The sequence below is a fragment of the Sinocyclocheilus grahami genome, unplaced genomic scaffold (assembly GCF_001515645.1).
Source record: "Sinocyclocheilus grahami isolate Dianchi unplaced genomic scaffold, SAMN03320097.WGS_v1.1 scaffold299.1, whole genome shotgun sequence".
NCBI classification, from domain to species: domain Eukaryota; kingdom Metazoa; phylum Chordata; class Actinopteri; order Cypriniformes; family Cyprinidae; genus Sinocyclocheilus; species Sinocyclocheilus grahami.
The window spans coordinates 484,969-508,385 of record NW_015505478.1 but is presented as its reverse complement, the minus strand read 5'-3'; the positions used below and the strand labels follow the sequence as shown (position 1 = coordinate 508,385).

General features: G+C 38.9%; 3 protein-coding genes across 8 annotated transcripts in view; 1 reads left to right on the top strand and 2 right to left on the bottom strand.

Annotated features, from left to right (window-relative positions):
* Positions 1-1,450, bottom strand: part of LOC107601122 (integrator complex subunit 6-like) — a 29,458-nt gene extending 28,008 nt beyond the window's left edge. Inside the window, exons 1-2 of the mRNA XM_016293156.1 lie at positions 1,059-1,450; positions 865-942 (exon numbers count right to left, since the gene is read on the bottom strand). Of these exons, the coding sequence (XP_016148642.1) occupies positions 865-942; positions 1,059-1,169 (189 nt within the window). The 5' untranslated portion in view covers positions 1,170-1,450. The remainder of the gene's footprint in view (positions 1-864; positions 943-1,058) is intronic.
* Positions 1,451-1,540: 90 nt separating this feature from the next.
* mospd1 (motile sperm domain containing 1) lies at positions 1,541-8,503 on the top strand. Of its 3 annotated transcripts, none has more exons than XM_016293158.1 (6): positions 1,541-1,564; positions 6,552-6,831; positions 6,911-6,986; positions 7,089-7,321; positions 7,905-8,066; positions 8,143-8,503. In XM_016293158.1, exons 2-6 carry the CDS (start codon positions 6,678-6,680, stop codon positions 8,172-8,174), a joined length of 657 nt encoding a protein of 218 aa, XP_016148644.1. In that variant the 5' UTR covers positions 1,541-1,564; positions 6,552-6,677; the 3' UTR covers positions 8,175-8,503. The 3 variants fall into 3 exon arrangements, with proteins under 3 accessions (XP_016148644.1, XP_016148643.1, XP_016148645.1); XM_016293157.1 differs by lacking the exon at positions 1,541-1,564 and adding an exon at positions 3,953-4,054; XM_016293159.1 differs by lacking the exon at positions 1,541-1,564 and adding an exon at positions 5,969-6,151.
* A 964-nt stretch (positions 8,504-9,467) lies between these two features.
* LOC107601121 (protein FAM122A-like) lies at positions 9,468-19,307 on the bottom strand. Of its 4 annotated transcripts, none has more exons than XM_016293154.1 (10): positions 18,962-19,307; positions 17,606-17,681; positions 17,457-17,510; positions 15,970-16,013; positions 15,649-15,703; positions 14,498-14,599; positions 14,317-14,402; positions 14,132-14,196; positions 13,950-14,046; positions 9,468-11,334 (listed from the first exon to the last, which is right to left on the bottom strand). In XM_016293154.1, exons 1-10 carry the CDS (start codon positions 19,084-19,086, stop codon positions 11,211-11,213), a joined length of 828 nt encoding a protein of 275 aa, XP_016148640.1. In that variant the 5' UTR covers positions 19,087-19,307; the 3' UTR covers positions 9,468-11,210. The 4 variants fall into 4 exon arrangements, with proteins under 4 accessions (XP_016148640.1, XP_016148641.1, XP_016148638.1 ...); XM_016293155.1 differs by having other exon boundaries at positions 14,132-14,193; XM_016293152.1 differs by having other exon boundaries at positions 9,469-11,337.
* Between the last annotated feature and the right edge of the window lie 4,110 nt (positions 19,308-23,417).

Genomic DNA, 23,417 nt, shown 5'->3' with positions numbered 1-23,417 from the left:
GAAGCCCGACCACACCATCAACTCACAGACCTTGCTATCCCAAATGGTAAAATATGAATGGCTGTCACATATGAAAACAGCAAAACGCCTCCTAATTTCTGTACTGAGTTTATTGTACTAGTAGCACTTGTTTGTATTTGTACAGGAAGCACTTATGGGAGGCTATAGCATGAAGTCACTGTGGTTCATGCCTTATATGTAAAGTTGGCTTAATAGTTAGCAATTATGCTTGTATAGGTATATCTTATGTTTGAGTAAACTTCAAAGATTGAGTGACCTGATGTGACAGGCACCTTTCACCTGTTTGGTATTTGGACATTTTAAATATGAATGTGAGGGAGGTGAATGTACTAGGAGTGGAGAGGGAAGGAAGTTGATGCTTGTTTTCAAGGGCAACTCACAAGCGTCTCCCTCTCTCTCATAAAGAGCAACGCAACCCTGCAAAGCATCTCCTCATTTGCTTATTGATGGCTGCTGCACAAATCAAATCGTGTTGATCTGTTCAGGCTACAGTGGCCAATGAGAATGCGAGAGGAGGGCACGCGACAGAGGGCAGGCCGCTTGTCCAATCCGGACCGAGTTGGCCCGTGCACGCGTCACGAGCTACGTCACAGTGGATAATAAATCTCTCCGCCTCCATCTCAGCGCTCGAGAGCTTTCCCAACACAAAAGCAAAATGTCCGCCATGTTCAGAGGCTGCGCTGCTCCGGGTCTGCGGATATTTTAGCAAAAATTAGCCGTTTTCGTCACCGGGAGGCCGCCTGACCCGATGCTACGAACCAGAGGGACAGTAGAGTCTCACTGTCAGCAAAAGAAATCTACGCTTTAACCACATATAAGCACAATTTAGTAGTATTTATTTACCTTTACGCCGTATGGTGGATCATCGAATGTAACTAGCATGTACCTGTCGCCTCTACTAGCCGGGTCTCGGGCACGCAGCTGTTAAAGAAAACGAAACAATAAACATTAATTGAAACTGATCCTGTCATATGGATCCTTAACTCCAACAAGGTACAACAGCAAGCTGAAAAAGTCGGGGTAAAATTATGCTTTACCTTCATAAAGATCTCAACCGCGCCTTTAGCAATGTCCAGAAACGTCGTACCCAAATAAGTGCGCTGATTCATAGAAGCGGACGTGTCTATCAGAAAAAGTAAAATAGGCATTTTGAAATGTATAGATAGACCTCTAGATGTTTGCTAAAATACCTACAATCGGCATATGACCTATCTCGCGGCCCTGGGCATGCATATATGTGTGTATATATTTTGTTATAATCAGACCCCCCCCAAAAGAGGGTCGTACTGCCACCCTTTGCAGCCGCCTGATTCTCTATCTTGTCTTTTCTGAGCAGTGCTGGGCTCGCGCTGTTAGAGAACTTCTCTTCCGAACAAGACCGAAACGCCTTCGCCCCGCCGCTGCAACGCCATTGGCTTAGCCGAGCCGCGAAGCCACGCCCACTCAGGTATAAATAAGCAATGAGGTCGTGGTATTCCTCTTATTATACTCTCAGTTCTCCGCGAGCGGGTCGAGGGGTGGACGGGGATGTTCCGTGTCGCCTGTACGCGTTGGTTTATATTTGCTTTTAATGGGCGCTTTTGCTGTTGCATTGCGTGTTAGACAGTTTCGACACGTTCATTTGTAACATTTAGGTGACCCTGGGCCGCAAAACCAGTCGTACGAAAAGTAGCACGGGTATATCTGTAGCAGCCAACAAAATTATCGATTTTTATTTTATGCCAAAAATCATCAGGATATTGGATGTTGAGTATTTTTGTAAATTTCCTACCGTGAATATATCAAAACTTAATTTTTGGTTTGTAACATGCATTGCTAAGAACTTTTATTTAGACCATTTTAAAGGCTTTTTTTGCACCCGCAGATTCCACATTTTCAAAAAGTTGCATCTCGGCCAAATATTGTCTTATCCTATCAAACCATACATCAGTTGCATTTCAGATGATGTGTACATCTTTTAAATCAAATGAACCATTATGACTGGTTTATGGTTCAGGGTCACATATAGTTTCATTTTCATCTCACATAAAGGGCGACCCCCTCCTCGCCTGATCCTGGTCTAGCTGTCTTGGTGGGGGTGGGGAGTTGGGTGAGCTTGGGTTGTGTGTGATTTTTATAATAATTGTGCCTCCCTCTGACCATGGAGAAATCCGTCCTCGTCCGCTTCCCTCTCCTCTAGTGTATCTCCTTCGGGAGAGTATAGGCAAGCGCCATGTTAATACAACAATCCGCCTGAGACCATGACAGCAGGGGCACAGATGCGGGAGAAGAAGCGGCGTTGTCAGGCGCTGGCTCCTCCTAAATCGCTCGCTGCACATGCCCTCTGAGTTTGTGAATGTCAGAAAGGGCCGTAGCTGTTTGGCGGTCCTGTTCCCCATAATCCCACACACTGAACGCGCTGCGAGAAATGCACAGGCATTTGCGGTGATATATTTACCCTGCGCGAAAGCTAGCTCCTGTAGCTAGCACTACTAGGTGTTATTTAATATCCGTAGGGAATAGCCGGTCAGCAAGTGCCGATCATACAGCATCCTTTATTAGAATCGAATCAGCCGCATTTTAACATAACTACATCTCAATAGCCTGCTTAGGCAGCGTGAGAAACGTGTCTTATCCCAGACATAAGATCACCATATTGTAGAGCATATTCGACTGTCTTTTTTTTAACCACTTGGTTTCTGTTTATTATAGCCGTTGGCATACTGGTTTACAACGAAGGATACATTTTTAAAGTGAATCTGCCAGTGTTGTTTATTCCTGAACTGTATGTGTGTCCGTTGAGAGAGGGGTTTTTATAAAGGTCGTCATGTTCCTCCTGTTTTCATTTCTCTAGGCTTTTTTTTTTTGTCATGCAAAATGTTCTTTAAATTTGCTCATTGAGCAAATGTGTGCAAGCGGTCACAAATGTTATGATTATGGGTTGTGCCCTGAAAAGGCGGTGGTGGATGGCTTTCATTTTAAAGGGCGAGCAGGTTTCTTTAGGATGAGTTGTTTACTTAAACGTTATAGTCGCGTACTGCTGTATGTCGTGTTGTCAAATGTTAAGTTCGGTTCACTGGTTTAAAACATGTTATTTACTGGTTTCCTGTGCTTTCATTTGCTAACATCCATAGAAAAATGTTTTCGTTTTAACGAAATGCTTCCTTTGAGCTTTGCTTTTAAACCTTAAAGGGACAGTTTACCTAAATATAAACATTCCGTCAATAACCGCTTCAGTTTAAACAGAAAGTGAATGGTGAAGCCCCTGTAATATTCTGCCCAGCGACTCTTCCAGGGAAGAATTAAAGCCACACAGGTTTAGGAGCAACGTGGGCGAGTAATGCGAGAATTTTTATTTTAGGGGGAACTGTCCCTTTAAGATTTTTCATAATGGGAAAACGGTCACCCAAACTGTGTTTAAGATGTAGAGGTATAAAACGCAAGACGAACGTCATTTATCTTCTGAAAACATTTCCAGAGAAAAATATTATAAATAACAGAAAGTACATTTGCGAAACTCGGTGACGTCATAGAGGACTCCCTAAGTCCTCCAGTTTCCCAGCATTCAATGCGCCCTGGCAGCGTATTGTTGACAACGAAAAAGGAAACGGGGTTCCGTCAATAACCGCTTCAGTTTAAACAGAAAGTGAATGGTGAAGCCCCTGTAATATTCTGCCCAGCGTCTCTTTTACTCTTCCAGGGAAGAATGAAAGCCACACAGGTTTAGGAGCAACGTGGGCGAGTAATGCGAGAATTTTTATTTTAGGGGGAACTGTCCCTTTAAGATTTTTCATAATGGGAAAACGGTCACCCAAACTGTGTTTAAGATGTAGAGGTATAAAACGCAAGACGAACGTCATTTATCTTCTGAAAACATTTCCAGAGAAAAATATTATAAATAACAGAAAGTACATTTGCGAAACTCGGTGACGTCATAGAGGACTCCCTAAGTCCTCCAGTTTCCCAGCATTCAATGCGCCCTGGCAGCGTATTGTTGACAAAGAAAAAGGAAACGGGGTGGGATTTGAAATAAATATCGTTAAACGGGAGTGAGGTAAACATATATGTTTATTAATTGTTTTTGATATACCTTATTCTTGAAATAACGTCATTAAGTAACGTAATATTAAACGCTGTGTTATCTCGACTTGACCATATTGTTATGCTAGCATGAATATGTTAACCATACCAGCAATACCTCAACATCCAATACATCTATTGAACAATACTAAACATCACGTTTATTGAGTAATTTTATCTGCAAGCGGAACGTCTTATTAAATGTTAGTTACTGTGCAGAACTCAAATGTCAGCGATTGCTAATCATATTTCAGGCAGATACTGATATCGTTCTTGAATTCTGTTTAGCATTAGACATCCCAATGTATTGTATGTAAGGAATATTTGACATCACACGGTTTGCGGTCGCAAATGGACGCTTTAATGTGTTGGTTTATTAAAATACGAATGTCATATTACATATAGCGATCTCTCTGCTAATAGTCAGCGAAACACAATAGCCTTCAAGAGGACAAAAGGTCTGTCAGGACGTTATCCGATCTGCTCTAGCTAGACATCAATAATTCGACAGGGTTTTGTGTATTATACAGAGGACACTTACAGGGGGTTTTAATATTTAGTTGAGGAGTAGCGTTGTTTTTTACGTGCCTGTTGGGTGTATTTATCTGACATTTGTTAAAGCTAGTTAAATTCATCTCTGGACTGATATGTGAGAGCAGACACTGGTATCTGCCAGCTGTCATGCTGTGTCATTGACCTCAGTAGTATGATGTTAGAGACTGTTAGCTTTAACGTTATTTATTTATTGCTTTAGATCGTATTGCGAAATCCTTGAGTTTCAGACGAATTCAGTAAACACGGTCACATGACTAACGTTAGCCACGTGGAGACAGCAGCTTGTTTTTGTACAGATATCTTGGCCATCATCCGTTAGTCACTATTACATTGACACCATGATCAGATTATATTGACACGTGCCTTGCATTTTCCTTTGGCTTTCGTTTTGTTTACCTGCATATCTATATTAGCAGCTAAGTGATAACGTATTTTTATATAAACAAAAGTTTTTTTTAGTTCATGCTTGTGTTTATTTCGGTTTTCTGAAGCATCTGTTGATTATTCTAAGTCTGGGAGAAACTTTATTACTTAGAATTATTATTAATGTAATTTGACATTTATTTAAACATCGTGTTGCAGTAGTTCTCAGCTGCTTTTGTTTTATGACCGATTTTGTCAAGTTGCCCAGCACTGTACAAGTTGTTTATTGTACAAAATGTCCTTCAACTCAAACACTTAAGATTTATTAATGCTACAATGAACTTCATAGGCATGACAATATGATATAACAGTATGGTACAATAATTATCAACAAGACACTGAAGTAATGACACTATTGAAAATCGATCTCTAAATGGTTATGAATTCTGATCGTCTAAATAACATTTGCAGTAAAAATATTTACCCATTTTGCGAGAGCAACAGCTTTTCAATTCATGCATGTGTTTACTTCACTTTTCTGAAGCCTACTTTGATTATTTTCATGCCACAAATAAATCTGTTGTTACTTAGACTTATTCATGCTGTCAGATGTAATTTAAACCTCCGGTTGCATTAGTCCGCAGCTGGTTTTGTTTTAGGATTCAGATTTTATGTCAATTTGCCCAGCACGGTACCCAAAGTTGGTTATTGTACAAAAAATGTCTTTCAGATCAAATATTGACATATTACCACAAACTGCATAGGCCTAACAACATGATACATTAAATAGGATAATTTATCATTTTAGTTTTTAAATAGTTATAAAGTCGGATCATTTAAATAACAGCTGATAATTCACAGTAGAAAATGTTTTTTTTGCACTTTGAGTGCTTGCCAAACAGTCTGGGTTTTTTTGGTGTCTGTCTAGTTTGGCTGCTTATATCAAGTTGACATGAATCTGTGCAAAAAATAGATTTACACACAGTTTGACAGAATGTGCAGCCTTTGACATCAAGGCTGATATGGGAAGTGTTTTCTCCTCCTTTTTGTTATCTTAGTAATGCACAATTATATAGTTTCTTCATGTGAATTAATTTAGCCATCTGCATCAGAACAGACCTGGATCATTTTTTGGTCATGACCCACTATTTGAGTATCACTGTGTTTTTTTGAAAGAAGTCTCTTATGCTCACCAAGGTTGCATTTATTTCATTCAAATCCAATAAAAGCGGTAATATTGTGAAATATGATTACCATTTAAAAGAACTGGTTTGTCTTTAAATATATTTTATAATGTAATTTATTCCTATGATGGCAAAGCTGAATTTTCAGCATCATTACTACAGTCTTCAGCATCACATGATCCTTGGGAAATAATTTTTTGATATGCTGATTTGCTGCTCAGTGATATTTCTTTTTGTTACTATTAATGTTTGATGTTCTATTTTTATTATTATGACAAACTTTGCTATTTTTATGTAAACATATTATTTGTGTTTCTGCCTCCTATGGTCTGTCATGATGATGAAGTGGCCCCATTTCTGTCATTTCAGAGGTGAGCGTCATGCTGCCAAAGAGCTGAACTGGCTCCATTTAGAACTGGATCTCTGCACCGTTTCAGCCCAGAGACGGAGTGGGAATACGATAAAGGGAGGAGGACGTGAGCTCAGCTGAAGCCAATGCAGCAGCAGAGCCGGCAGCCTGACCTAGTGGAGGGAAGCCTTCCAGTGTTTGTGTTCCCCACTGAGCTGGTGTTCTACGCAGATGAGCAGGCTTCACATAAGCAGGTGCTCACCCTCTACAACCCTTATGAGTTTGCTCTTAAATTCAAAGGTAAGTCATATATTTTGTTTTAGTATCCATAGTGTGTTGCAGTGGTCCTTCCTTTTTTAACTGATTGTTGTTCCATCAGTTTTGTGCACAGCGCCAAACAAGTATGCCGTGGTGGATGCCACTGGTGCTGTTAAACCGCAATGTTGCGTGGATATGTAAGTTTCCAGGTCTTGCACAATATTTGAAACAGAAAAATGTCATTTCGATTTGTTTCAGTCTTTCACAACCTTCCATTTCTTGTGATTTTCGCCAAACAGTGTGATCCGCCATAGGGACGTGCGGGCCTGTCATTACGGGGTGATTGATAAGTTCCGGCTGCAGGTGTCTGAGCAGAGTCAGAGGAAGGCTTTGGGCAGGAAGGAAGTGATGGCCACTCTGCTGCCCTCGGCCGCTCAGGAGCAGCCCCAGGTCCGGCCCCAGGAAGAGGAGCGCAGGATGAAGGAGCAGCTTGCTGACAGAGTGTTCTTTGAGCAGACTGCATTCCAGACAGGTGCATTTTACAGTCAATGTGAATTTATGTTCTTAAAAAGCATTCTTGGTTCCTGCTGTGATTGATTCATAGGCGCTTGTATTTCCAAAGAAAAAAGCTTGTAATCTTTCATCAAAGAGTAATGGCTTTCTCCATCTTTTCAACACTCTTCATTTATTTTAAATATCCAATCCACCAGTCACTAAAAAACTTTTATAATCCAGGTAATTCACTAAGAATAAAATTGTCTCAGCATTTTGCTCGCTGTTGAATATCTTGTTTCAGTCAGAAATGCATCACGATATTAAAGTAAAATGGTAGTACAGTATAAATAATTCTATGTATATTTTATATACATACTGTATATGAATATTATTATCTATTTTTTAAATTCATAAATGCCCTGTATACAGTGTAAAATAAACCCGGATTGGTTGGTAGCTTTTCCATGCTAGCTTTAGGCCTTACTGAGCTCTCTATTAAAGCTGTTGCTGTTAACTCCTTTTCCCACTGGGTGGAGTCAGAGAGCTGTATTATTTTTATTGTTTGGTGGTGTGCTTTCATTTTAAAACCATCTGCTTCTTCCTTTTCTGTGTTTGCACAGAGAGCCGTACAGCATCTGGGGGCCCCAGCATCCTCACTGTCCTTTTAGGCCTGGTGTGTATGGCGGCCCTTATGCTCCCAACTCTGGGAGAGCAGGAATCCACAGTGCCTGTCTACCTCCACTTAAGTGTTAACAAGAAACTTGTAGCTGCTTATGTTTTAGGTGAGTCGCAAAAAAAGCATCATATTGCAAATATACATTGTGCACTTTATCATGATTTTTTTCCCATGTCGCACAGGCCTTCTTACAATGGTTATTCTGCGCACTTGAAGTGCTCTTGGAAACGATCTCGTTGAAAGGAACTAAAATAATGAAGAGGGGAGATATGGACATTAACACAGCCAGGAGGGTTGTGAGGATGGAGGGGAAGCACGTCTGAGAAACTCCCTAATAAACAGGAACTAACTTCTTAAATTATCATCACAAACTCACAGACACAATGAAGACACAAAGATCCATGGGCGAGGGGAAGGGAGCGTTCTGTGTTTACAGGCCGAACACTGACTGAGCTGCCATTGAATCCGGCTGACTATTATGTTAAGTGGGAGGGAGTGTAGAGGAACATGAATACATTAAATTAAATGTGTTGTTATACATCATATTCGGTGTCTGTGCCTTTTTGTTGCTTTTCTCAAGACTGAAAATGGCTTTTATGTTGTTTGTCCACTGCTTAAATCTTGTGCACAGTAATCTCTATAGATGCCACATCAAATAAAGAAATTGATTGTTAAAAGCATTTCCTAAACACACTTTCATGTTCAAAAGTATTGGTAGTAGCATTAGTTTCTGTATGATAGTTCAGTTGGTTAAGGAAGCAATATGTAACTTGAGTGTGATAAATGTTTTTTTTAGAACAGGATTAGATAGTGTTTTTACTTGGCTTGTTAACTTTTTTTTAAGATACAACAGACCGAAGAACAAGTTTGAATATTAATGGCTCTTTCCACACTCTCTCTCAGAAACGGTCTTAGAAACCCCTTTGTAACTGGTTTGTATATTACCCACGGTAATATAATACATGGTTTTGGGTTAGTTACATTTTATTATATTCAGCAAGGGTGCATTATCTTGATCAGAAGTGACAGAAAAGACATTTATGTTTAAAAGCTTTCCATTTCAAATAAATGCTGTTTGCATTTCTATTCATCAAAGAGCAGCACAACGGTTTTCAACATTGATACGAGATGTTTCTCGAGCAGGAAATCAGCATATTAGAATGATTTCTGAAGGATCATGTGACACTGAAGACTGGAGTAATGATGCTGGAAATGAAGCTTTGCATCACAGGAATACATGACATTCAAAATCTGTTCAAATAGTAAAGTGATGTTCAATTCAATTATCATTTTATTACTATTTTTGCTGATTTTGATCAAATAAATGCAGCCTTGGTGAACATAAGAGACTTTCAAAAACAGTTAACTGATACATTCACAAAGTTAATTGTAGAAATGCATCACAGTCTGTGAAAAGCAGGATTAATTATGACTGTAAATGAAGTGCACAGAGTACTTTTTAACAGCCGTTAAGACCATCGTGTATTTGAAGACAACCAGACTGTCAACAGCAAGTAAGTTTGATATCACAAGACAAGGCAACAAAATAGCTGGACAAATAATTTATTTCTGACATCTGGAAGTCTCTGATATGATGGGAACAAGATTTGTTCAGAGAGCACAACTACACGTCCTCATGACAGCACTCAAGTCCTCCTCGACAGAGTTCATGTGCACAGGCTTTAAAAGTACTGCATGAGGCAACAGGACAGAGTAAACTCATTAAATAAAGAATTCGACATCCACAGGTCAAAAAACAAACCAGCAGAGCAAACTACAAATACACTTCACCCATCACTACAGGACAGAACCTGGATCTACACGACCCACTTACTGTATTTTTGTTTGCAAAGACATTCAGAAAAAGATTTACACTGTGGTGTCACTTTTCTTACCCCCTCACTCTTTCAATTCACTTAAATGAAAAACATTATAATTTTACAATCACTTTCTTGCACAGAAAAATGAATTTATGATACATCATATCATGCTTGAGGAAATAAAGCAATTTCTTGTAATGAAATTTAGGAAACCATTTACAAAAGAAAACACTATTTCCTAAAGTAACTACACCCCCAAACAAAGAACTCCTATTACAGTTGTACATTTCTCTTATATACAAAATTAAATGGCACACCGTTTCGGTATCAGTAGATTACATTTAAAACTCCACAAATAAAATTTGATGAGAGGGTTTCATTTCTTTGCACTTCTGCTCCACATTTTAAACTGCTAAACGTATGACTGTTAACAGCCTCTGAAAATGCGTTTAACTGCACCTGTAGAGCGCATTGCATTCTCCTCCAAATACTTCCCGAATAACAAACGGGGCAAAGCCACTGTGTGAAAAGTTAAAACATACACTGGACATCATTCATCTCAGCCCCGGATGTTTTGCGCCATTCTCTGACAACATGGCTGTACGCAAGTCTTTAGGTTGACCAGCTTCAACAGGCAGTTTAGTTTCTCTGTAATGTTCAAATCGAGGGTTTAGTGGTTTCCAACAGCTGCAATATTAAATCCCATCTGCAGTAGTTGTGTATAGCAACCATGAATATCATTCTAACAGAGAATGAAGTGCCAAGATCTGGGAAAAATAAAAAAAATAAGTTTCCTCCACCTACTTGAAAATCAAAAAAAGGCCATTCCTGAAAAACAGCATACGCAGATTCAGACCAAAGCGCAAAATTAAATTATGCCCCTTTAAAGTGCAGTTGCACCGCTAATAAAACTGCAGAAGAGGCGGCTGTCAGTTTCCCGGTCGAGCTCTTTGCCTCGGCACATTTTGCCACGAATCTTATGTACATACTTACATACAAATAAAAGCCAAAAAAATAAGTTAAATTCTCACACACAATACTGGTTGGCAAGCTGAGATTGTAAATCAAAGAACGTGCCTGTAGTTGTTCTCCTGTTTACAGCGGTTTTCTTTTCGAAGCGGTATCAAAAAGAAAAACTAAATCCACGATCCTCCTCCGTGATGTCCTTCGCTTTGATACAGATCTATACACCATGTTTTACATCTATTTATAGCAGCTGATGCAAAAAACATCCACATTCTTTCCATCCATGCCCTTAGGGTCTGTCCCACACGGAAAACTCACGCCTCGCTTTAAATGTAACGTAACAGAACAATTCAGGAAAAGAACGAAAGCCATTTTGGAAAGGCATTGGGAACAAAAGTAAAATGAGTAGAAAAGGGCCCGAGAAGCGGCCCAGTCCTCCTGTGATGTCCGTGATGCTCAGCGGATCACTTAGGGGAGAGGTCCTGAAGCGAGTTACTGGAGGAGGGCGACACTCCTTCCATCTTGGCGGGAGAGTCGGAGGAGGAGCCGACGCTACTGAGACTCCCATCCAGAAGATCTGGAGACAGACTGCTGGAGAAACACAGAGAAAGCATGTTAAAGACAGGTCCTTTTTCACAGCTGGAATCCATTCACCACTAAAGTAAATGAGCTTACTGTTGTGTAAAGTCTTCTCAAATAATTAAGCCAGAATTATATTGCGAATGGACTCACATGACAAAATATCATCTCTAAAATTACTGCAAGTTACTTTAAAACCAATGGGGTTGATATCTATATTCCAGTAGAAGATACTTGATACAAACTTCAATTTCACAGCAATAGTCAACAGAAAGTAATATGCTACTACTACTACACAATAATTAAATGAGCAATATAAATAAATGACAACATGCAGCCATAACACTATTTTACAGTGTTAAGTAAATAAGGCTTCAAGTTTTCTCATGCAGCTTTTTTTTTTTACTTAACAGTCATTAATAAAATAATGAAACAAAATTAAAGAACTTTCTTTTTCTTGCCATTTAATAATAATTGACATAGTAGACATTAATGTTGCCACAAAACTGTAATTTCTAAATATCCATATTATGAGGAAACACTGCCACAAAATAAAGGGCATAAAAACTGAACAATATCTCATTTTTAGCATTTAAATTTACTTTATCAGACAAAATATTTTCTTAGCAACTGAAACTCTTATTAGTACTATTATTATAGAAATGTTAGTATTCTAAAGGTGACATCAAGAAAATCTGACTTATTCTGCGTTTAGGTGCTATAATCGGGTCCCCGGTGCATCTACCAACCCAGAAAACATGGGAAAAATTTTTTATCTTCAAGTTCGTGAAAAAACTAGCCGCTCCGATTTCGCCCCTAGTGACATTGTAAGGGGGATCTCATTATAATATTACCGCCCCATAATCTGTAAGTTTCCACCCACGGCGCCGCCATAGTTGTCACTTGCGAAAACAGTGTACCAGTACTAACGCCATTGCGAACGTTTGAGCTAGTGCACCTAACTGTTCTGTCTTTGGCTGCACAGTCGAGCACAGAACACTGTTTAGAGTCCCAGCCTCAGAGACAAGAGAGCAGTGGATTTATTGATTTATTTACTGTATATTACGCTGCTGCCTCACAGATCTAACATAAACATCCAGTTTCTTTCCCAGCGGTTTACCTTCACAGACATAACCGGCTGCTTTTATAATTCATGCGTTTAACAAACTTGTGTGTATTTGACAGTTACGCGCAGTAAGACATGAAAGAGAACTTCGTTTAGTACTCACATGCCGTGTGACAGCTGCTTTCTGTGCGTGTGCTTCAGATGTGAGCTCAGAAAACCGTATACAAGTAGTTCAAACTAATATAGTTTAAAATGTATTGTCTCCGCGCGATAGACATGATCATCAAAACCAAACAGATGTTTTTTGGCAGAGTATCTGAGGTACAAGCTGTAAAGTCACAGTCCGATTCTGGAAAAGGGGGCGGGGAGCAGCAGCTCATTTGCATTTAAAGAGACATGCATAAAAACGGTGTGTTTCTGCTTCCATTCAAAATGGGCATTTTCAAAATGATATAATAAATGATCTATGGGGTATTTAGAGCTGAAACTTCACAAAAATTGACCTGTACCCACACCTGCCCGATGACGACAAAAAATATATATAATTTCATACTTTCAGTGTGCGGACCATTGTGGAATTGCAGACAGAAGTATACTTCGGGCTTTATTGTGAACAGAGCCTCTGTGAGACGCTGAAAACACTGGATCATGTGCTGCAAGTGTGTTAGGAAAGCTGAGTGCATTTTGAAAGATGCTACTCATCCTTTGAATGATCAGCTTGTTTTATTGCCTTCTAGAAGACACTAATGCCCAGGACAGAGAGAAACCTCTATAAGAATTCATTTATACCTGCAGTAATTGGATATTTGAATCAAAACACTAAGGTGGAACGGTCTGTTTTTTTTTCTTTTTTATATCTGAGGGGTTTTAATGTTATACATGTTTGAGGTCAAATTTTCAACCATTGGTGTTGACGGTTGTATTGTATTGTAAATGAACAGAGTGCTGCGCTTCACTCTGAAATGGGCAATACAATGGACAATATACTTCTTAAACTACACACACCGCATGTGGTATGTCAACTCGCTGTCAGAGAGAAGGGAGTGTGAAAGTGTGCAGCTTGTATTGATACTGGATTTATACCTGCAGTAATTGGATATTTGAATCAAAACACTAAGGTGGAACGGTCTGTTTTTTTTTCTTTTTTATATCTGAGGGGTTTTAATGTTATACATGTTTGAGGTCAAATTTTCAACCACTGGTGTTGACAGTTGTATTGTATTGTAAATGAACAGAGTGCTGCGCTTCACTCTGAAATGGGCAATACAATGGACAATATAATTCTTAAACTACACACACCGCATGTGGTATGTCAACTCGCTGTCAGAGAGAAGGGAGTGTGAAAGTGTGCAGCTTGTATTGATACTGGAAAAAAAATAAGTAATGAAGGTATCAAATATTCAGATGAATTGATATATACCATTGTTGTTGTTTTTTTGGGCAACACTAGTTGACAGATTAAAGATAGATGGAGAGTTTATAACTCAAAAACGTCCAAATCTTCATACACTTCACATATGAAGTACTCAATTAAAATAAGTCCACTGTGAAAACTCACCAGGTGTTAAGTTCAGGCAAGTGGGACACCTCTGTGGACAGCATGTTGGTGGTTCCCTGAAAGAGTCTCTTGGGCTGGCTTTCGGTCTCCATTTCACCTGAGAATCCACCAAAAGATTTTACGGTTTTAAGGCATCCCAGATGTAACAACATTACAAAAAGCGTCATGTGTGCTTCCCTTACTTTTGCGTTTGAGAGGGCCCAGAATACCAGGCCTGATGCAGTTGATCGGGCTCTGACTCCTCCTGCTGGGCAAACGTTTGATGAGAGTGACATTAGCTACTCAACTTGATATCCTACACTATAGTAACCTATACTATTATGCCCAAAACTTTCCTACTGTGGCGGGATGCCTGAACAGAACTTACCTGAAGCGGCGTGTTGGGCTGGGAACAGGGCTGGGCGTCAATCCGTTACTGGTCACCAGGATTTGAAGAGATGGAGAGAAACACTGCTGCTCATTGAAGAGAGAGAATTCAGACAACGCATTAAACCTTAAATAGCAACAACAGTACAGCAAGTTATTAATGAAACAAAAGGTAGAGATACCTTCTTTCCGATCCCTCTGGTGGGCGAAGGAGCAGGAGACACAGGCACAAAATCAATCCGCTTCGGAGATGACGATGAAGACTTCTCAAGATCATTATCACTCTATAGAATCAAAGCATAACCATAGAAATCCCTTACCCAATATGGCAGTATCATTACAGCTAATTAACCACTTGATTATTAATGCAGTGTTGGAGTATTATACTACCAATCCAGTCTGTTCTTGAGAGACTGGTGGCCCTGTTGACTCCATGAGCTTTTTTCTAGCATGCTTCCATTTTCTCTTCCACAATCCCATCAATAAGGGAAAGAGGAAGTGTAGCAACATAGCTACCGCATGCATCATTATATTATGTCTCAGTTGTTGTTACAGTAGTGATGATTCAGGTTAAAAAGAAAACTAAATTATATTTTTACAATACTATTATTAATATACACGCGGTTTAGTAGTTTGGGTCAGTAAGTTTAATACTTTTATTCAGCAAGGACACACTAATTTTATCAAAAATTATAGCAGTAAAGACATTTTTAATGTTAAAAATATATATTCCTTAAAAGAACGCAAAAGTATTCTGGAAAAAAAAGTTCAACACTGATGATAAATGTTTCTTGAGTGCAAATCAGAACATTATAAATGATGTATTAAGGATCATGTGACACTGACAACTTGAGTAATGACTGCTGAAAATTCAGCTTTGCCATCATAGGAATAGATTACATTTTGAATTATTCAAATGGGAAAAAAAAAACTAATTTTATCAAAAATTATAGCAGTAAAGACATTTTTAATGTTAAAAATATATATTCCTTAAAAGAACGCAAAAGTATTCTGGAAAAAAAAGTTCAACACTGATGATAAATGTTTCTTGAGTGCAAATCAGAACATTATAAATGTATTAAGGATCATGTGACACTGACAACTTGAGTAATGACTGCTGAAAATTCAGCTTTGCCATCATAGGAATAGATTACATTTTGAATTATTCAAATGGGAAAAAAAATTTTAATATCACAATTTCAGGTTTTACTTCATTTTTTGATCAAATAAATACATATTTGGACTTGCTAAGTTTTAAAAACAAAAATCTTAAATGACCTCAAATGTTTGAACGGTAGTGTCATTTATTTATTTTTGTAAGCCAGGCACTTACCAGACTAAGACTCTCCTCCCAAGACTGGCTCATCTGCATGGCTGCCTGCACTTCCCTAGATTGATTGACATTATAAGGGGGAAAAAAATACACAGACAGGAAGAAATTAATAGATATGCCACTAAACACTGACATTATTCCATCCAACAAATGACCAAAGTCAAGCAGTCTAATAGAAGCCCTCATTTTAGTGTGTACAGTACACGCCGGGCTCTACCTGTCAATTATTGTTATGAACACTGCAAGCGGACAAAACCTGCTGTCAGCAACTGATAAATGAGAAACCAATGCCCTGGAGGTTCAGTAGATGTGAGCTCTTACCGTTCATGAGCAGTTTCACGGTTCATCACATCAACACCCTCTTCCTACAAATGAACAAGCATATAAAGAATCCCTATATGAGCAAACACATCAACACCAAGTAACTTATTGTACACATCTATAATGCCATGTTGGAGCGCGGTACTACCAATCAGTCTAAGTCTGAAAGACTGGTGGTTTGCGAGAACTCCAAAATGTAATTTTAGCATGTACTTTTAAGCACACTCTCCCATATGCACATATATAGGAGTAGCGAGTCTGACATGCTATGAAAATCACCTGTTTGATCCTCTGCAGTCTTGTGCTAGGAACACGTACTGGTGAAGACGGAACCTAAAAAGCATGAACATCCAAATAAGCAAAATGCATTAAACAAACCATACCAATCTGCACATTACGAGCGCATTCTGCTGCAACTCTTTACATACCACATTGGGTCGGACAACAGTAGTACTGTTTCTTCTGCTGCGGAGAACCTCTCTCTGGAACACCTGAGAAGCATCACTGGGGAAAGAGAAGACATTTTTAACATAACCATGTACTAAAAGCTACTCATTTAAACTTTAAAGCCATGATAAAACTGAGCAAGTAGTGACAGATCCTTATTGCAACATATCAAGGTGTGTGGGGAAAATGTAGGGCAGGGATTTGGTTCTGAGATGTTGGCGTTGCACTTTAAAATGCAGGCAGAGGGTGGGGTTTAAACATAAAATAACTGGAGAAGTCCTGCATGTGTCACCAGAGAGAAGTCTGGTGTTTCACCGGAAGGTCTAGTTTTGACATTTTAATTAAACATTACAAGGTCAAAACGTGTTTAAAAAAAAAAGTGTAAACCTGTACAAACTAAAGTACGCATTTAGAGTAAATATTGTATTTAACACCATTGCCGTACTGATGTGTGAGTTTCATACTAACCAACACAATCTGTTCTTGAGAGTGGCCCTGATAACTCAACACATGTTATTCTAGCATGGCTTCATATCTCTGCTCTCTATCAGTGAGATCATGTTATCTCTCAACACTTGTAAGTTATCCAGCTATATAGCATTTGAGACATCTAAAAGTGTGTAGGAACATGATGCCCCAAAATTATATGCACCCGTTTGCAAACCTATACCCGAAGTTCACCAAAAAAAATTTAAAAAGTGCTGAAAATTTACTCCAATTAAGATGTAGGCGAGTTTGTTTCTTCATCAGAACAAATTTGGAAAAATTGGCATCACTTGCTCACCAATGGATCCTCTGCCTCTTCCTACAAATGAACAAGCATATAAAGAATCCCTATATGAGCAAACACATCAACACCAAGTAACTTATTGTACACATCTATAATGCCATGTTGGAGCGCGGTACTACCAATCAGTCTAAGTCTGAAAGACTGGTGGTTTGCGAGAACTCCAAAATGTAATTTTAGCATGTACTTTTAAGCACACTCTCCCATATGCACATATATAGGAGTAGCGAGTCTGACATGCTATGAAAATCACCTGTTTGATCCTCTGCAGTCTTGTGCTAGGAACACGTACTGGTGAAGACGGAACCTAAAAAGCATGAACATCCAAATAAGCAAAATGCATTAAACAAACCATACCAATCTGCACATTACGAGCGCATTCTGCTGCAACTCTTTACATACCACATTGGGTCGGACAACAGTAGTACTGTTTCTTCTGCTGCGGAGAACCTCTCTCTGGAACACCTGAGAAGCATCACTGGGGAAAGAGAAGACATTTTTAACATAACCATGTACTAAAAGCTACTCATTTAAACTTTAAAGCCATGATAAAACTGAGCAAGTAGTGACAGATCCTTATTGCAACATATCAAGGTGTGTGGGGAAAATGTAGGGCAGGGATTTGGTTCTGAGATGTTGGCGTTGCACTTTAAAATGCAGGCAGAGGGTGGGGTTTAAACATAAAATAACTGGAGAAGTCCTGCATGTGTCACCAGAGAGAAGTCTGGTGTTTCACCGGAAGGTCTAGTTTTGACATTTTAATTAAACATTACAAGGTCAAAACGTGTTTAAAAAAAAAAAAGTGTAAACCTGTACAAACTAAAGTACGCATTTAGAGTAAATATTGTATTTAACACCATTGCCGTACTAATGTGTGAGTTTCATACTAACCAACACAATCTGTTCTTGAGAGTGGCCCTGATAACTCAACACATGTTATTCTAGCATGGCTTCATATCTCTGCTCTCTATCAGTGAGATCATGTTATCTCTCAACACTTGTAAGTTATCCAGCTATATAGCATTTGAGACATCTAAAAGTGTGTAGGAACATGATGCCCCAAAATTATATGCACCCGTTTGCAAACCTATACCCGAAGTTCACCAAAAAAAATTAAAATGTGCTGAAAATTTACTCCAATTAAGATGAGTGAGTTTGTTTCTTCATCAGAACAAATTTGGAAAAATTGGCATCACTTGCTCACCAATGGATCCTCTGCAGTGAATGGGTGCCGTCAGAAAGAGAGCTCAAATGAATGGTTTTATGTTAAAAACAACTTAATGATGGATTTATTAGAAAAATGCAGGTTTTTGCTTCACAAGTGGATTCATGTGCATTATTTTTTTGTTTTTTATCAGCTGTTTGAACTCATTCTGATGGCACCCATTCACTGCAGAGGATCCATTGGTGTTTAAATTATGTAATGGAACATTTCTTAAAATCTGTCCTGATTAACAAACACTCATTTACATCTTGGATGGCCTGAGAATGAATACATTTTCAGCAAATGTTCATTTTTGGGTGAACTAGCCCTTTAAGCTGTGTTTTCCAGATGGCAAAGCAGCTACCAGGTTCCAAAAACTAGTCTGACCACTTTAAAACTGGTTTAGCTAGTTTGGACCAATTAGAAACCAGTCAGCTACCAGCTTAAGCTGGATCTTTCAGCATGGTCAAGTAGGCAGCTCACCAGGTTGAATAATATACCAATAGAATACATTTACTAGTCTAAACATCACAAGATATGTACTCAGTCGTTACCTCAGGCCGTTTATCATGGGCTCGCTGTTAGATCGTCTCAAGTGCCCATCACTCTGAACAAGCGACGACGGGACGTCCACATCCAGCTCCATCTTCTCTTGTGACACGATTCCTTGATTGTTCATCTTTATTGTCCTTGTAACCTATGCCGCAAAAAAGCACGCAGGTTGCAAAGCTACATCGTTGAAAGGCACAAAGCAGATCAGTGTCACAGTTCACCATGTGCTCATTTTGCAGCCTATATAGTAAGGCTTGGGCTTCTGTCGTTGTTGTCGGCACGAAACGGAAGTTAGGGTTGTATTTTCCCCCCTATCGTGACGTATATCCGAGTGAAACGGCTTTTGAAATGAGAAAAAAAAGCAGGGCGGGACTTGAGTTCATCTACCGGGAACTGATTGGGTCGTTGTGAATTGGGCGTTGCCATTAAAATGGAGGCAGATCCGAATGCGTTTGCAGTCAGTTGTGGAGGATTACTCACCACCTGCAGCCTCCCGGGAAGGACATTTTATTGAGGAAGAGGAGGATCAGCTAGATTTAAGGAAGGGAGTCAGTCTGTATTTGTTTGAACCGCTGCCTCCCGCAAACCGAGAAAGTCATGGGTCAAGTTCACCCTCGGGAGCATCTGGCCTTGTCGTGATGCTTTTATACTTATTTTATAAATCTACTTATTGACCTTAACTGTCCTAACAATAAGCACCATTCATAGACTTTAAAGTTTACAGCCACCACAACATTGACGAATCTTATTTGTTAGCAACATTGTTGAATGGCAGCTTTGTCCTTTTATACCTGTTCTTCAGGTGTTCTCGCGTTTATTCCTCCTTCTTCAAAGTGTAAAAATTCGAGCCATCGGGCACGCCGAGACGGTTCTTTCGGGATAGCGAAGAGGACATGTGGAGAAGAACAACCAAAAATGCACCTCACCACCATGATGTCGATTGCTGCTGCGATCTTATCGATTACAGGAGAGAGGGGCAGAAACGAGTCCACGATAACCACGCCCTCTCGGCATAGCTCGTGACCGGAAGACAGGAGCGGTCGTTTCGAGGTGGATTGACGTTTTTGATTAAAGATTATGAGGGTATATGGATTTTAAAAAAAAAACATTACAGCCACCACAACATTGACGAATCTTATTTGTTAGCAACATTGTTGAATGGCAGCTTTGTCCTTTTATACCTGTTCAGGTGTTCCTGTGGCTTCTGCAGGAATATGGGCACTGGTCGAGAAAAACTTGGTTGTTGGGAGGTTAGGCAGCTTTGTTACAGAAGTGTAGGATCACATTCATTACACTTATGTGCTATGCATATACACATGTAAACTGGTATATGTTCTTTTTAAGTCTGGGTTTATGAGAACATGGGAAATCTGTAGGTTGTAATACGTCATTACACATGTGTGCTCATAAACTGTAATATGATCACTCACTCACACAAGCTGTAGAAAAAGTTGGGGGCTCTTCATTCAGGCTAAGCATAAGGACACAGCCATTAAGCTTTACTTATCGTTTCCACATGTCTCAGACCTTAACCTCCATCTATACATGTCCAACAATATTACACTCCGCCCTAAAACCTAATTTAGCATAAAATGGCTTTGCACAGAAGACACCAGCAATGAGCAACACCAGAGTCACATGTCTCTTTACAGCTCACTGCAAGGCCTCTTGTCTGGCACCAGACAATGTTTCTTTTCTCTTCTTCTAATGAGAGACACAAGATGTGGAGCCAGGCGACTGCAAGGTCATTACGCAGGTCAGGTGATGGTAACTCCGGCTGACTTTAGTAGACAGAAAATCCTCTCTATTAAAATAATAACAACAATACTACTATACAGAGAGAGCGTTGTTTGTTGAAAGATATAGATTGTGAAGAGCTTAATAAACAAATGAGCAGAAATGAGACAACAATGCTTGCATTACTAAAAAAAACATTTGCATTTAGTCATTTAGCAGATGCCTTTATCCAAAGCGACTTACAAATAATAAACAATCAAAACCAACGAAAGAGCAATAATATAATATGTATGGAAACATGTATGAGGTTGAATTATAAGGCGAATGTGGGTTTTATTCAAATATACCCAAATCGAATCAGAAACTTTGGTTGTTGAGAACAAGTTGGCTGCTTCAAAAGGCATGAGGACATGCTGAGGGGATGCAGTGCCACGACACTGCAGTTGCACTCCTCCTCCGTTACTTTACGGGGGATGTTGTACAGCTCGCGCTCCCACAAAGCTTTGCAGGAGACCATACAATGACATTTGCTGCGTTTTTTTACATTTCGGCGCCATTTTCGATTGGACCCGAGGTAAGTTTGGATTTTTGGGGGAATTCTTTTTCAGGATTTTTCCCTCCGTGTTCTCACGCTGTCAAGCTGTGTGCTGTTCATTAATTTCTGAAGCGTCTGACCTTCCGAGAGAGACGGAGGTGTTTAACGCGCCTCTTGGCGTTGAGTCTTTGTTTGAGAACGCTGCTGTAGTTGAGCGCGCGCAGAGAAAAGCATCACACTCTAATGTAACTTGGTCTACACGCTCAAGGCGCTTCATTTGGACGCGTGTCAATCAAAAGTTCACGTTTTATATCGGGCGTTTGTATTTAACTCGCATTTCTCAATATATCTTCTCAACCAACATCCTCTTTTATTATTAGCACGTAGTTGTCTATTTAGGGAAGCTGTATAAGGAAACACCCCACGGACTGTTGATATACACGGGTTTCGAAGGAGGCCGGTGGCAACTAACATTTACGTTGGGAATATGTATTTTGTACTCTTTAATGTTTGATTCCGCACACTTGAACTGCTGGCTATTTCTGTTGTTGTAGAGTTGTAAAAATGCTGAGTAGGCAGCAGTTAACTGCACCCTGTATGTGGCGTCCAGCTGAATGTGCGTCTCTATAGAGTTTTTCTTACCACCTCAGCATGGCATGTGCACAATATTTAATAAATCATTTCTATAATAATCTTTACATGTTATATTATTACTTTGACTTGCCTTAAATACGCTGATGTTTCAGTTGAACAAAAGTGTAAGTGTATTCAGCTTGTTTTTTTCCCAGCAAATTACATGAAGTCAAGTTTTCTATAAATTCCGTACATTTTGTTTTGTAAATGCCTATTTAAATTTTTAATCTACATATTTATTTATTTGAAGAACAAGTAAAACCTTCTGCACACCAGACCGTGACATGTATTGAGGATATGTCTGGTCATGTCTGCCTGGCCAGGGCTCTTATTTTTTTGTACTTCATTAGTTGCTAACCAACAGCTAGTGTACAAACAACATACCAGCGTTTGAAATAATAAATTATCATTATTTACGTGCAAATGTATCTTTATTTATACAAAATGAACGTAAGATTTTAAAGTTCTTTGTTATTATCTGGTTTACATTCATTTGCAGGTTGTATTTTCATATTTATTGTTTTATATAGATCTGTTTTTAATGATCTAATACGAAGGATACTGTTTGGGTTTTTTTTCCAGTTAGAGGACATTGGATATAAACTTGAGGCCTATCTTACCACCCTGTTATTCCCCCTCAGACCCATCAGGGGGCGCACGTCCTCTTAATGAACCTTGATATCCTCCTGACTACCCAGGAAAAAACAGTTTTGGGAATTTAGTATTTTGTCATGTCATTACATTGTTTAGAGCATAAGAAAATTTTTGAAAAATTATATTTTATTCATATGTTATACCATGTCCTCTGTAGAGGACATCAGCACTTTAAAAAGTCCTGTTTTTAAAAAAAACTAAAAAGACATGGAAAAGGCAAAAAGAGTGGGATTTTTGTTTTAATCAGAAATCAATTTTCATTTGTTTTATACCAACCTTTATATAAAGATGATTCTCAACTATGTTATGAAAGATATTTTTAAAAAACATTTTATTGGATATAAACTTGAGGCCTATCTTACCACCCTGTTATTCCCCCTCAGACCCATCAGGGGGCGCACGTCCTCTTAATGAACCTTGATATCCTCCTGACTACCCAGGAAAAAACAGTTTTGGGAATTTAGTATTTTGTCATGTCATTACATTGTTTAGAGCATAAGAAAATTTTTGAAAAATTATATTTTATTCATATGTTATACCATGTCCTCTGTAGAGGACATCAGCACTTTAAAAAGTCCTGTTTTTAAAAAAAACTAAAAAGACATGGAAAAGGCAAAAAGAGTGGGATTTTTGTTTTAATCAGAAATCAATTTTCATTTGTTTTATACCAACCTTTATATAAAGATGATTCTCAACTATGTTATGAAAGATATTTTTAAAAAACATTTTTCTTTATGCAAAATGTGTGTAAAATGGCCATAAACGAGTTTTTCCGTTATATACAATGTATCTATAAACTGTAACTCATTTGCATATTAATGTGTTTTTGGGGCAACATAGAATGAACAATTAGCAATAATGGGAGTAACAATTAGCAAGATTTTCATAATAATATCTAA